Below are 15,695 nucleotides of genomic sequence, written 5' to 3'. Positions count from 1 at the left end.
CAGGCTGGTCTCGAACTCCTGACCTCAAGTGATCCGCTCGCCTCAGGCTCCCAAAGTGCTGAGATTACAGGAGTGAGCCACCGCACCCGGCCATTGCAAGCTGCTTTTATTATTTTATTTTTATTTACTTATTTTTTTGAGACGGAGTCTTACTCTGTCGCCCGGGCTAGTGTGCAGTGGCACGATCTCGGCTCACTGCAACCTCTGCCTCCTGGGTTCAAGCGATTCTCCCGCCTCAGCCTCCCGAGTATCTGGGATTACAGGCGCGCGCTACCATGCCGGACTAATTTTGTATTTCTAGTACAGATGGGGTTTCGCCATGGTAGCCAGGCTGGTCTCGAACTCCTGACCTCAGGTGATCCACCCGCCTCGGCCTCCCAAAGTGCTAGGATTACAGGAGTGAGCCACCGCGCGCGGCCTTCAAGCTTCTTATGCAGCCTTCCTTCTCCACTTTATTTTCAGCTGAATCTTTATTGCCTCAGCCTTGTGACCTGCGTGCGCACGAGGGAGCCATCCAAAGCAGTTATAGGATCTCTTTCAGCTCGAGTCCTGCCAACGCCGCCTTCCGGGCCCGCCAGCTCCCAGCTGTTCCCCGCCTGGGGCACTGGCTTCCTCAGAGCGCACCATTGCCTCCTCCCTCCCAAGCCCGCAGACTCGCCAGTTACTAAGGAGTAAAGTACCGTAGGGAGTTCCTGTTTGATAGGTCTGGCTGGAAGTGAGGCGTGTAATCTGAGCTTTTAAAGTCAAAATCTAAAATACAATAACGACCCAGAAATCCAAGTCTTTAGACCTGGAACACAAGCGTGTCTTTCAGTTTTGAAGTTTACTTTAGGTTCCTGTATAAAACTAGTCCTGTAGAAGAAAGAAGAGCCTCCTCAACATCCGGTGGGCACAGCAAGTGTGGAAAACTGAAATAGTCATCTGAGGTGTTTCGAAAATAAACCTCGGAAAGCACATTGCCTACGATGACACATTCTCGGCCCCGGGGCGGGCGAGCCCCTGGGTCGCAGCGCGCAGCTGCCAGAACCCGCCGCGCCCGCCCCGCCTACCGCTCGCGTCTCCCGCAAGGTGCAGGCGGCGCAGCGGTCGCTGACCTGTTGGCGGCGGCCGGGCGGGAGGCTGTGGGCCGCGGAGGTCTCCCGGGGTTGAGCGGAGGATGCAGGAGCCACGCGCGGAGGCCGGACGGGACTAACGGGGCAGGAGTGGCTACTGGGGCGCTGCGGTGGGGCTCTAGACCGTGGGAGGCCGGTGCTAGTGCTGGCGCGTGGTGGGCCCCGGAGGCCGCTGGAGTCCGGAGAGCTACGCGGAACCCGCAGCGCCAGGCCTGAGGGTGGGAGGGCTCTGCGGCGCCTGGCGTTCAGGCCTCCCACCACGAGGGTGGAGCAGCGTTGGATACTTGTTCCTTAGGGACCGAAGGCTCCAGTGGCACCCGGGCTGTTTCTCAGAGGACGATTAGTAACGTCTCGCCATGAGGAGCCGAAGTAACTCCGGGGTCCGGCTGGACGGCTATGCTCGGCTGGTGCAACAGACCATCCTGTGCCATCAGGTAAGTGCAGGGGTGTCGCTCGTAATCACCGAGCGAGAATGTAGCGTGTCATAACTTGGACGGAGACCTTGGATGAACTCCGTGTGTGTGTGTGTGTGTGTGTGTGTGTGACAGAGACCTTGCATGAACTCCACGTGAGTGTGTGTATCTGTATCTGTATCTGTAGCAGGTTCTCCCGCCCCCTCCGTGTGTGTGTGTGTCTGTAGCAGGTTCTCCCGCCCCCTAGCTGGGAAGGTGGTAAAGGACCCTGAAGGAAAGGTAGGTGTTGGACCAGGAACAGAGTCGGTCAGGCACCTTTAGCCAGGAGCCTCCAGTCACGGCTTCGCACCCTTCTCCAACTCCCCCCAGGCCATAGCAGGGTTCCAGGAGCAGAGTTGCAAGAAGTGTTGTCACTTGTTTATTGACATACAAACACACGCACCCAAGTTTGCGTGTCATCTCCTTCCCCTTCCCCCAAACAAAAGAGGGAAGGGAACATTTCCATTTTAAGACTAGACTATTGTGAAGGTCAGAGGCACTTTGTATAGACTGTTACATATTTTTTTTCTGCTCCTTTCTGCTGGTTTTTCATTGCTAGTTCACTAGTTCATTCTTTCTAACTAGAAAGTTAAAACTTTCTTTTAATAATACCCATTATAAATGCACTTAATACCTTTAATTGTGCCTTTAATAATACCCACATTTCAGACTTGAAAGGCTTCAGCCACTGCTTACCCCTTATGCAAGATAGCATTTGCAAAGGGCACAAAGTTTCAGTTATAAGATGAGTAAGTTCTGGGGATCTAATATACAGCAGCATGGTGACTGTAGTTAATCGTACTGTATTGTATACTTGAAATTTGCTAAGAGAGTAGATCTTAAGTATTCTCAGCACACCAAAAAAAAGGTAACTGTGAGATGATAGATGTGTTAATAAATGTCATTGTGGTTATCATTTCTCAATGAATACATAAATCATCATGTTGTACTCCCTAAATATACACAATTTTTGATGTGTCAAATATAGCTCAGTAAAACTTGGGAGGGTGGGAAGATAGCATTTGCCTGCAATAGGTCAGAAGAAGAGGAGGTTATAAAACTCGAGTGGAGAAGTAGAAGACAGACCAAAGTCCCTAAAAAACCCCTTTGGAAGATTCTGTTTCCTAATGTTAACACTGTATGGTTACCTTCCTGCCCTCTTTTTCTTGACCTTGCAGAATCCAGTGACTGGCTTGCTCCCAGCCAGCTATGATCAGAAAGATGCTTGGGTCCGAGATAACGTGTACAGCATCTTGGCTGTGTGGGGTTTGGGCCTGGCCTATCGGAAGAATGCAGACCGGGATGAGGATAAGGCAAAGGCCTATGAATTGGAGCAGGTACTCAAAATAAAAATACAAAGAGATCTGGAGCTGTGTGTGATTGGGGTTTGGGGGCAGAGTGGAGACTGAAGGAAGTGAAACCCACCAAAAGCTAAGATAACTGTATTTTGCCTTTCCCTCTTTCATCATCTTTCTGAAATTATATTCCAAAAAGCTTTCCTGTATTGCACTGAAGTGGTATTCTTGCAGTGGAAACTTGAAACTTGCTGATTTGAGGGAGAGGGAACAGTCTGTTCTGTTACAGTGGAAAATCCTATCCTGGGATCTTTCCTAAAATGCATAACTCTCTAAGTAAATGTATCTTGTAGTCTCCACTGTATTCTCATTGAGAAAAACGTTTGGGGGCAGGTATCTACTATTTTACTTCATTTTTAAAAATTGTGGTATTTGTATGAGGGTAAATAACATAAATCAGCAAGCCTTCTGGACTAGACACAGTAAAGACTTTATTTGTTGATTTTTATAGCTGTGGCCACTGTTTCAGAGCCTGTTGCTTCTTCCTCCCTCCCTCAACTCCTGAGCAAAATGAGGTCAAAGTCAGCAGATGCCTTTAAGCCAACTTTTAAGGCACTTCCCCTCAGTAAACAAGCATCCTTTATAGAACTGTTGAGACACAAAGGGAGCTGCATCCTCTTCAACGACCAAGAAAATAATATTAAGAAAACAATATTCTGGGCTACCGCAGGAGTTGAAGTACTCTGTTGTCAGTTATAAGACGATGTGCATTCATTTCCGTTAGTGGGAAAAATTATCTCTATACCAGCCATTTTCTCCAGTGGTCTCTCTAACACTTAGGCAATCTGAGCTCCAATCTTCATCTATAAATCAGAATATTGATATTTGGTTTTTTTACAAGTATCAGTGTAATATGGGGTTGCACTGTGTTGTCCTTAGCAACAGCAGGCATTTATTCTTCATGCAAGCCATTGTTGAGAGATACATAGGTCCACCAAAAAAAAAGTTGTTCAAGTTTTTGCTCTAGACCAGGTAGTACAGATCATTATTTTTATGACTTTTTTTGTTGTTGTTGAAACGGAGTCTCACTCTGTCCCCAGGCTGGAGTGCAGTGGCGCGATCTTGGCTCACTGCAACCTCTGTCTCCCAGGTTCAAGCGATTCTCCTGCCTCAGCCTCCCGAGTAGCTAGGACTACAGGCGCGTGCCATCATGCCTGGCTAATTTTTTGTATTTTTAGTAGAGACGGGGTTTCACCATGTTAGCCAAGATGGTCTCAATCTCCTGACCTTGTGATCCACCCGCCTCGGCCTCCCAAAGTGCTAGGATTACAGGCATGAGCCACCGTGCCCAGCCTTTTATGACTTTTATAAAAAAATACCATTGTAGAAATTTGGAAAATATAGAGGAGTGTTTAAAAAAATTCACCTGTAATCCTACCTACTCCCCTCCCCCAAATCCTACATGCTACTCAATGTTTTCTAGTTTGAGCTCAGTGTTTTGTTGCTATTTTTTACTAGAAATTAATATCAGTAGAATTGGAATTTCGTATCTGGTACAATTTGACCAATTTTTTCAATTCTATTAGAAGAAATCTGTTATCTCCCTGTAATGTTAACACTTTTTCTTATTTGGCCCAGTTATAAAGAATTTAACAGAGGAAGGGGGAAATAGTAGGGAAACATTGAATTACCCATTCTAAAATTTTAATGTTCCATTAAATAATTTTCAACATAGCCAAAAAATACCTTTCATACCGCCTTAATAGTAATTAGGAATGTTTCAAAACATTATGGCAATGGGAAACATCTTTCAAAAAGAAAAGATTTTGTGGGAATTTTTAAATTTCTATGAACTTTCATTATGAATTGCAACAGGTTTTTATTATTAGGTCTCAATTTTTTTTCTCAAACCTGATTCAGTGTTAATCAGGAACCAGAAAATCATCTCTGTAAAAGGCCAGATAGTAACTATTTTTATCATTAGGGTTGTAGGTCACATGTGGTCTCTATCCAACTACTCAGCTCTGTGATTGTGGTGCAAATGCAGCCAGAGACAATGCAGTCATCCCTCAGTATATGTGTGGGATGGATTCCAGGACAGGCTGCTTATAACCAAATCTCTGCATACTCAAATTCTGCAGTCAGCCCTGTGGAACCCATCTATAAGGAAAGTCAGCCTTCCATGTACATAGGTTTCTCATTCCTGAATACTGTATTTTTGATCTGCGTTTGGTTGGAAAAAAGCCACATATAAGTGGACCTGCACAGTTCAAACTTGTGTTGTTCAGGGGTCCCCTGTATATAAAGAATGAGTGTAGTTATGTTTAAATAAAACTTAATTTATAAAAATAGCAGTGGGCTAGATTTATCCTTGATCTAGATGAGTGGTTCCAAACTCTGACTGTACTTTGCAATCACTTGGGAAGCTTTGGGAAGCTTTTTTTTTTTAGACTAAGTCTTGCTCTATTGCCCAGGTTGGGGTGCCATGGTGCGATCTCAGCTCACTGCAATCTCCGCCTCCCAGGTTCAAGCGATTTTGCTGCCTCAGCTCCACAGTAGCTGGGATCACAGGTGCGCGTCACCACACCCGACTAATTTTTTTGTATTTTTAGTAGAGATGGGGTTTCACCATGTTGGCCAGGTTGGTCTTAAACTCCTGATCTCAAATGACCCACCCACTTCGGCCTCCTAAAGTGCTGGGATTACAGGTGCAAGCCAGCACACCCGCCTGGGAATCTTTTAAGAAACACCCTTACTACACCACAGCTTAGAAAATTTAAATATGAATCTCTGGAAGTGGAGCTCAGTAGCATCATTATTTTTTTAAAAACTACCTGGGTGATTCTAATGTATAGCCAGTGTTAAATAATGACTAGTTATGGCCAAAATATGAACATAGATTACATCCAATAAATTCATAGATTAAATTCCCACCTATTGCAACTTTCTATTACTGTGTGGATTTTTCCCAAAACATTGATTGTTAATTTCTACCCTTCCTTCCAATTCTTACCTTGGTTTCTTTCTGAGAAATAATATCAGAGAATTGAAGAGAATTCTGGATGAAAAAAGGACAAGGGTTTAGGCAACTGCTGCATCCTAGATTGAGAGTAGAATTATGCACATGAATGTTTTAACAAATGTCTTTCTCTCAGGCATATAGATACGGTCTCATACCCATAGAAATATAGGCAGACAAATAGGGATATCTCTTTGCATTCATGGTACCATCAAATCTCAGCTTCATCTCTGGGCCTCACTCCAGTTCTGTGTGCTAAGGTGTGTTCTTTTGTGTAGTGGTTCATCTTTTCTCATGACTTTTAACTATTACCTTTATGAGAATGACTTTCAAGTCTTCATCTCTGACCTCACTTCAATTTTAAACCTAGGTTTTCATTTGTCACCTCATCAGTTGCATCTGCATATACTGTGGCTCCTCAAACTCAATGTGTCTGAAACCTCACCTTTCCAACTAAAAACAAACTACAAAACAATGGCAACTCATCAACAATCTCTTTTTCTGTTATTACTGTCTCCATTCTACCAACCACCCAGGCAATATTACTTGGAGTATTTCCCATAGTATTTTCTGTGGAATACTAGGCCAACTAAGTTTGGGACTATGTTAAACAGCAGGTGTCTTTACTCTGTAATTTCTCAGAGCCTTTGATGTACTAATGTGCATTTTTTGTCTAAGATGGTAGTGAATTTTATAACCTTTCCAAAATCTCTTGGACTAGCACTCTATAAAACAGTGCTTGAAGTGTGCTACTTAACCTTAGAATGATTTTTGACTTCTCCCTCTTACTTTTTGATACATGCACACCAAAATCTGTTGATTCATATAATTTCTCTTGAATCTATCCCCTCTTTTCTCTTCCCTTCTGCCTCAACCTTAGTCTAAGCCCTTATCCCCTAACCCTTCTGTGAAAACCACACTTAAATTATGTCATTTCCATCCTCGACAATCTTTCTGTGGCCCTCATTTCTCCACAAGTAAAGTCCAAACATTTTGGATTGATAGGCAAGGCCCTCTATGGGTTGGTCCTAGCTTACTTTTTTCAATATTATATCACACTGGTGCCCTCCATTATACACCCAGTTCCAGCCAGGCTGATGTCTTTATTACTCCTCTAATAATCCCTTAATAAAAATACCTAACATTTGTATAAATACTTTCCATTGTACAATACACTTCCCCATAATTACCAGTATTTTATTCTCACAATACCCTGTGAATCAAGTATCATTATCCCCAATTTCCAAGTGAAGGGATTGAGGCCCAGAGATGAAGCTAGAATTTGATGGTACCATGAATGCAACCTGGGTCCTATGTCTTCAGAATCAGTATTGTTTGAATGTTTGCCTCCGTGGGAGCCTATAGACATAGCCACCTGCAAACATTTTTATGGGCTGCTTCTTCTACATGCCTGTTCCCTTTCAATCTAAACTAATATCATTTGAAATCCTAGCACCAATCCCACTTTTTCTGTGGTCCCTGTCCTTCCTCACAGACCACTCACTTGTACAGTGGTCACTTTCTCAGGAGTCCTTTCTTGGAACTTCTAGATCACTTGTCATCTGTGCCATTCAACATATATCTTCATTTTCTTAAATTTAAAAGACTGTGTAATCATCACGTGCCAGGCCCTATAATAGATGTTAAAAAGAAAATGGGACAAAATGTTTATATGTAACCCTCAACTTTTTATTATGGAAAATTTCAAACTTAAAGGAAAGTTGCAAGAATGGTAAAATAAACATTTGCATATACTCTATATAAATTCGCTAGTTGTTAACACTTTGTCATATTTGCATACCCACCCCTACACACACACACACACACACACACACGTTTATTTGATAAGCCATTCGAGAGTTACTTGCAGACATGTGTTTGTTTTTTAATTCAACTCCTTCATCCATTGACTTAAAGGTTTTCTGAACCTGGCCTCTGCCCCTTTTCTCAGGGAGTTCATTATCTGATGGGGGAGACAGATATATAAGCAAGTATTTACAGTACATTAAGATAGGTACTATAGGTACTGATTTATATATTTGAGATAACTACTAAGCTCTGTGGGAACACACAGAGGTGGGAATGTCTAAACTTCTCTGGGAAAAGGCAAGGAAGACTTCAGAGAGGAGTTGTGTTTTAAAGGATAATTAGGAAATGCTGGGTGGACTATGCTGTAGTTAGTTTTTAAAACATATCTGTCCCATCTCCCTTGTCTTTATGTTCTACAAAACCTGATAGAGGTTCAATAAATATCTGATTGCACATATACCTGGGGGTAGAGAGAAAGAGGTACACAGATATGGTTGTGTAGTTATATATTCTTATAAAGTCAGTTCACAGATATATATAAATTTATGTCCTCCAAAAGAATAGGCAAGAGGGAGAGTCACTTGGTATGGGTAGAAGCCCTGGTGTATGAATGTACATGTATAATTAATAACATCTAGCACACCTGGATCAGAAAACAGTTAGTTTGGAGAACACAAAGTACAGATATCTCCCATCATTCCTACCTCCCCATGCTTCCTACTAATTTTATCTTGCCTTGGAAGTTAGAACTTGAGGATAAAAATGGCTGATAATGGCCACTAATTGAGATCCTCCACTGAATCCTTGATTCCCCAGGTTTGCTGTTTGAGGAAAATTTAGATGGGAGTAGTGGGGCTGGGTGGTAAAGGGAGTTGATGGGTTTGCAAAAGAAAAAGTGACTAAGGCAGTAAAATAGTGAAGAAGCCAATGACATGAGCCCAGGATTCTTACAGAATAATATAAATGCTGAGTTCTATATTGGTTAACTAGAGGCCGTCAATAGGTTTTTTAAAAATGAGTTCCTTTGGGCCATTGATTTAAAGACAAGACTGTTCAAGCCCCTCCCTCTGCTTCCCATTCTAATTCATCTACTGTTAGAAAAGACAGAATATGGTAGGAACCTTTGAGTATGTGGTGACATGTATCAGAATTGAATAAAGTTTCCCCACAGAGGAGGTTGTGTTAAATACTTTCCATAACAGGGTATATTAAAGAGATGGACTCTTTCATTAACATCAAAGTCATACAGATGTCTTCTTGTAGGGGTTACAATAAGTTTCCTTGCTTTATAACATTTATAATAAATGTTTCAGTCTTTAAAATGTGACAAGATCATGCACTGCCTATTCTTTCTCTCTTTTTAAAATTTCTTTTGATCTGTAAGGGGAGAGGACCGTTTATAGACAGAAATGACTTAAGAAAGGAGACTCTCCTACGGAAACCATTTTTATTTTTATTTTTCCCTCAATAAAAGGCTTCATAAAGAGTTGGAATTTAATCGGTACTTATCCTTATCATGACTATTGCTTGTAGTCCCATTTGAATACGTTTTGAAGAAATAACAGAATCATGTGGCTTCCAAGTAGATGAGTTTTCAGAGTTGTCCTGAAGTTGCCTCTGAGCCAGCATACCCTGGAGTAACCTGGTTGGATTTCTTTTGGACTGTGAAACAGAAAGCTTTTTGGAGAAATAGAGAAACTGTTTGGTGCTATGTTCTTCCAAAACACATTGCCTACCCATGCCATGATTGATGGGCCCTTAGTGTCATGTAGTATATAGTTGGTGATCAGAATTTTGAGATGTTATGATTGGAAAACAAACTACTTTAAATTGTCAAGCCCTAGTAAGAGAAATAGTGATGACTTGAAACTTAAGAATTTGTGACTTTATTTCAAGGAAAAAGGGTTGAGTCAAATGAACAGATCCCCTTCATACTTAATTGAAATTCACTTTATTCTTTAGGGGACATGTCCACATAAATATTTCTGTGGACTCTGGAAGATAAGTCTTGGCTAGTTTAGAAAAAATAAAAGCAATGTTGTAGTGAAGTCTTTCTAGGCCATAGGATGTATTTTAGAATATCTTCAGAGCCTTAGGATTTTTGAGCTGTCTTGCCCCTTTCTCCAGGTGGAATGTCCTCTAATAGGATGGTTGGCTTATTTTTACATAAACCAGTTGGAGCTTGGATGATTTTTTTTTTTTTTTTGAGACGGAGTCTGGCTCTGTCGCCCGGGCTGGAGTGCAGTGGCCGAATCTAAGTCCACTCAATCCTCTCCACCCCGGGTTTACGCCATTCTCCTGCCTCAGCCTCCCGAGTAGCTGGGACTACAGGCGCCCGCCGCCTCGCCCGGCTAGTTTTTTGTATTTTTTAGTAGAGACGGGGTTTCACTGTGTTCGCCAGGATGGTCTCGATCTCCTGACCTTGTGATCCGCCCGTCTCGGCCTCCCAAAGTGCTGGGATTACAGGCTTGAGCCACCGCGCCCGGCCTGGATGATTTTTTTGACTTGAAGGAATCATAAAGCTTAGCTTTTGATTCCACTTTTAGCTGTAATCTGCTCTTCTGTGTACCTATAAATGTCATGTAAATAGGAACACGGGATAGGGTTACTTGTTCTCAAAAGGTCATGTACCAACTGCAGTTGCTGAGTAAGTGTTCCTGTATCTAGGGATGTTTATAACTGTCTTGTTTCCATTTATTTCTGCAGAGTGTAGTGAAGCTGATGAGAGGACTACTGCACTGTATGATCAGACAGGTATGTTATTGGTAACACCCTCCTCTCCAATAAAAGCACATTGTAATAGTATCTCTACTCCTTAGGGAATGTTTATAGCTTATATTTTCTTTCAGTTTCACAAATAGTACACACTAATTTTAGAAAATTTGGAAAATTTGGAGAGGGAGAATGTCACCCATAATCTCACAATGTAATTACCACTGGAATGTTTCTTTCTAGTCTTTTTTCACCCTCTACAAATGATTTTCGATGTGTTTTATCATTACTGTACATTCAATTGTATATGTAGGGTAGAAAGATGATACAGGTCTAAAAACCCTCATTTGGCCAGGCACTGGTGGCTCATGCCTGTAATCCCAGCATTCTGGGAGGCCAAAGCGGATGGATTGCTTGAGTCCAGAAGTTCAAGATCAGCCTGGGCAACATGGTGAAACGTTGTCTCTACAAAAAATATAAAAATTAGGGCTGGGCATGGTGGCTCAAGCCTGTAATCCCAGCACTTTGGGAGGCCGAGACAGGCGGATCACGAGGTCAGGAGATCGAGACCATCCTGGCTAACACGGTGAAACCCCATCTCTACTAAAAAATACAAAAAACTAGCCGAGCGAGGTGGCGGGCGCCTGTAGTCCCAGCTACTCTGGAGGCTGAGGCAGGAGAATGGCATAAACCCGGGAGGCGGAGCTTGCAGTGAGCTGAGATCCGACCACTGCACTCCAGCCTGGGCGACAGAGCGAGACTCCGTCTCAAAAAAAAAAAAAAAAATTAGCGCACATGGTTGTGTGCTCCTGTAGTCCAGCTACTTGGAGATGAAGTGGGAGGATCACTTGAGCCTGGGAGGTCAAGGCTGCAGTGAGCCAAGATGGTGCCACTGCACTCCAGCCTGGGTGGCAGAGTGAAACCCAGTTTCAAAAATAAGTAAACAAAACACACACACACACACACACACACACACACACACCCTCATTTGAAACCCTTGGGGCCATCAACTTTAGAATTTAAGTTTTTCAGATTTTAAAAAGGCAGTACAGTGCATACTCCTGGCAACCTTTAATTATATGGTGTATGGTATATATACACCATATATTACCTTATGCCTTCTGCGGGTCTAGGACAGCACTATAATCAGAAACTTTAATATCTCTGAAGGGAAGCATGCAATTTCATACTAAGTGGAATAAATAAAGACTTAATTTGAATCTGGTGTTGCCAACAAATGAATTTTAATGCAAAACTTAGGGGAAAAAACCTTTTCAAAGTGTTGTAGATTTTAAGATTGGAGATAAGAAACCTTGAATTTGTATCTCATTGCAGTAATTTGCATTTTCCTTACCTCCAGTGAAGCTGAGCATCCTTTTATGTGTAGATTGAAAATTTGCATTTCCTCATGGATGAATTGTCTGCTAAGTCCTTTGCCTATCTTCTAGGTTCTCTTTCTTGCCTGTTGAAAAGTTCTTGTACATTATAGACATTAGTCCTTTGTCATATGCATTGTGAATTTTTTAGCAGTCTATCATTTATTTTTGAGGCTTGTTTGTGATATTTTTGCATACAAAAGTGTTTTTACTTTAAAAATTGTTTTATCCTAGGAGATCTTAAAGTATTTTGCCCACATCGAATCTGACCTGTCTTTTCTGGAGGTCAAGATTATGTTTTATTAGAAGAAGAAATTGAGGCCCAGATTGATAAAGTGACTGCCTACAGGCACAGGAGTCTATATCTATAGTAGAAGGAAATATGTAGTAGATAGAAAGTAGTACATAGAAATACATGATAGATAGAAAATCTTTGCTACTTTATTTTGTATTTAGATATTTGCACTTCTGTTTTTTTATTTTTAGATAGGGGCCTCACTTTGTCGCTCAGGCTGGAGTGCAGTGGTATGATCATAATTCACTCACTGCAGCCTTGGCCTCTGGGCTCAAGTGATCCCCCCACCTCAGCCTTCCACATCACTGGGACTACAGGTGTGCACCACCATGCCTTGCGAATTTTTAAATTTTTTTTTGTAGGGACGGAATCTCACTATGTTGCCCAGGCTGGTCTCAAACTCCTGGGCTCCAGTGATCCTCCCACCTCGGCCTCCTAAAATGCCAGGATTATAGGCACGAGCCACCTTACCTGGCCAATATTTGAACTTTCTACCTTACCAAATATGTTTGAGGTCACTAATTTCAGGAACCAAATTTAAGGTATAACGGTTACTGTCATACATCAGAGGCATTAATTATCAAATTTAAATTTAAGGAACTAAGTCTTTCAGTTGTCCTTTGCACAGTATTTTCCTTCTGACTTCTAGTTTCAGCTTTTTGTTGTGAACCCAGGAAATCTAAGACAGATCTGCCAGCCTCGGCCTCCCAAAGTGTTGGGATTACAGGTGTAACCCACTGTGCTGGCCAATTACTGTTATTTTTTCCTGAAGTTTGAGTTGTCCGGCTTCAGTTCCCAGGGTTTTAAGAAAGCACAGCTGAGTTTTCAGTGACTCCAAATTAGGAAAAATGGGGGAATAAAAAGAAGGAAAAAAATTGAAAACATTATTTTGAAAGCTTATAGCCAAAAAAATTAGAATTCCATCCAAACTGTAGAAGCTAATAAAAATTGAAACAAAAATTAGGCAAGACTAGAATCTAACAATGGGTATACTGTCGTTTTGAAATATAATTTTTTCTCTCTCCAGTTTCCCTTTTGCTAAAGACAAATCATGGTAGGACTGGTTTGCTTATTATACTTGGCCTAATTATTTGTATACAGTGCAGCAAGAATAATTATTTTTTACTTAGGCTTTTAAATGGGCTTTGATTGAACTTTGTTCCATAGGAGGAATCTCAGATAAGATTTTTTTTTTTTTTTGAGATGGAGTCTTGCTGTGTCACCCAGGCTGGAGTGCAGTGGCACAATCTCAGCTCACTGCAGCCTCCACCTCCTGGGTTCAAGTGATTCTCCTGCCTAAGCCTCCCGAGGACCTGGGATTACAGGTGCCCACCACCGTGCCCGGCTAATTTTTGTATTTTCAGTAGAGACGGTATTTCACCATGTTGGCCAGGCTTGTCTTGAACTCCTGACCTCATGATCCACCCGCCTCAGCCTGCCAAAATGCTGTGATTATAGGCATGAGCCACCACGCCCAGACATCAGATAACACTTCTTGAAAGCCGAGCCCAGCCATGAATTTATGTCATCAAATATCTATGAGTTGGGTGAATTTCTCCTCCTCTTGAGGTTCCAAGATAAACCTGAGGCTTCTGTGCCTGTCGGAAAGTGACATTCGTTAATTACCAAGGGTCAGAAACCCTATATGTGGACTGTGTACATGAAATATGAGGCCAGTTTTTCCAAGGGCTTTATTGCCTTCATAAGTCAAGTCTGATTCTTTAAAGGAAAGTACACCATTCCAGTCAAAGACGTGGTAAAATTACCAGTTTCTCCAACTGTGTCCTGTTACAAATGAAAACAGATTCTTATTGCACTTATGCAAATAACTGTATTGCCATAAGTTAAGAATACTCAAAAATAGTTTACAAATTCTGGAGAAAATCAGGTAGACAGAAACAAGTATGTTCCAAATCTTGCTTATGGGAGTATACTACATTGTTAAAAGCTGTCAGTAGCTCAAGAAGTTTTAGACTCTGAAAAACAAAAAAACAAGCGAGGCCCGTGATGGCTCAAGCCTGTAATCCCAGCACTGGGGAGGCAGGCGAGGCGAGTGGATCATGAGGTCGGTCCGAGCCATCCCACAGCAGCTAGCTGCAGTGGAAACCCTAATGCTCTACTAAAAATACAAAAACAACCCAACCAGGCGAGGTGGCGCCTGTAGTCCTATTCTAGGGAGGCTGAGGCAGGGAATAAGGCGTGGAAAGCCGGAGTGAGCTGGCGTGAGCTGAGATCAAGCCACTTACTAAACCGGGCCGAGGAGCTTTACGCAGTGAGCTGAGATAAGCTCACTGCACTCCAGCCGGGTGACTCCGTCCCAAAAAAAAAGAAAAGAAAGAAAAGAAAAAACAAAACAAAGGATCAGCAAACATTTTTAAGCAAAAGTCAAAAAATTAGTTCGGTCCATGCAGTTATTTCTTGTTCTGCTTGATACTCGTGAACATTTTAGCTCTCCATGAGTCCTAGAAGTTTCTCCTCTATTCTGATGTCACAGTCTTCAAAAGTTATCAGAAACATGCATTTAAGAGCACCTATTGGAATTTTATAGCTGATTATAAAACCATCTTCTAAAAAGGACTAAAACAAGACAATTGTCCATGAATGAAAAAAAAGTTTTAAGGCAGCCATAATCAAAAGACACAATTGACAAAGAAATTTGTTACCTCTGTGGCACACAATAATTTTAACATAACAATTAGGATTATTACCGATAATGTACGCTAAGTTATATCAGAATTGCAGGAGTTTCCTATAATTTTGGAACACATACTAATAACATATTTATACAAATACAGTCCAAAGAAAACCAAGCAACATTTCATATTTAACAATGCTTCCTATATAATTTTTATACTAAATAAGCCAAATTATGACATTTTTGGACTTCAGGGAACCTAATGTCTTAAAGGATTAATTAGGTTAGAAAAAGACATAATTTATAATTTGATTTTGGAAAATTTGTCAAATATAAAAGTTTAAAATGCTTGATATTACAAAATAGTATTACAGGTCATTGTTTAACCAAAGTGCTAATTCAAGGACTTCAAAAAAAGTGAAAACCTTCATTCTTTGAGAGAAGAGACTTAATTTTCTAAACAAGAAGCCCTAATAAAAACAGCTTGAAGCCAATTACATTTGTTTTTCAAAATTTTGTAAATAATCTATAAAGTTTAACCTTGATTATAAAATGTAACTTCTATAAGCCTTTTATAACCTTTATTAAGGAGTTGGAGGAGTTGGTTAATGCTTTAAGAAAAACTTGTTAATCTGACACAGGGGTCCATGTACTGGTTTTGCATCCGTGTGCCTTTGACACTAATGATTCATTTATAGAGAAACTGAACTTATTTTATCTTTAAAAATTGGCCTTTACAAACTTATACGCTCTCCTCTTCCACGATAGTTCCTGGCCCTTGAGGAATCAAATAGCTTTAATTGTTTTTTGCCCTATATTTCAGGAATGCAGTTTATTTTGATTGGCATCTTCCACAGGGCCTGAAGATGAGGCTTCTGTAGTGTTTAAAGATTTGCTTGGACTTGATGTCCTTTTTAAGACCCTAGGAGTTAAAAGCCCTCTAAGTCAATGTCACAAGGACTTTAAAAGCACATACAGGAAGATACATGG

At 41.3% G+C, this 15,695-nt stretch overlaps 1 protein-coding gene across 4 annotated transcripts in view; it reads left to right on the top strand.

The window, feature by feature from the left end:
• The first annotated feature begins 1,036 nt into the window (after window positions 1-1,036).
• PHKA1 (phosphorylase kinase regulatory subunit alpha 1) overlaps window positions 1,037-15,695 on the top strand; it is a 131,437-nt gene continuing 116,778 nt past the window's right edge. For 2 of the 4 annotated variants that reach the window (XM_021932565.2, XM_021932563.2), the window contains exons 1-3: window positions 1,037-1,546; window positions 2,743-2,901; window positions 10,394-10,441. In XM_021932565.2, the coding sequence (XP_021788257.1) occupies window positions 1,469-1,546; window positions 2,743-2,901; window positions 10,394-10,441 (285 nt within the window). In that variant the 5' untranslated portion in view covers window positions 1,037-1,468. The remainder of the gene's footprint in view (window positions 1,547-2,742; window positions 2,902-10,393; window positions 10,442-15,695) is intronic. The other 2 variants (XM_021932566.2, XM_021932564.2) reach the window with 1 other exon arrangement.

The sequence above is a fragment of the Papio anubis genome, chromosome X (genome assembly GCF_008728515.1).
Source record: "Papio anubis isolate 15944 chromosome X, Panubis1.0, whole genome shotgun sequence".
NCBI lineage: Eukaryota > Metazoa > Chordata > Mammalia > Primates > Cercopithecidae > Papio > Papio anubis.
This window is presented reverse-complemented; position numbering and strand designations above follow the sequence as displayed.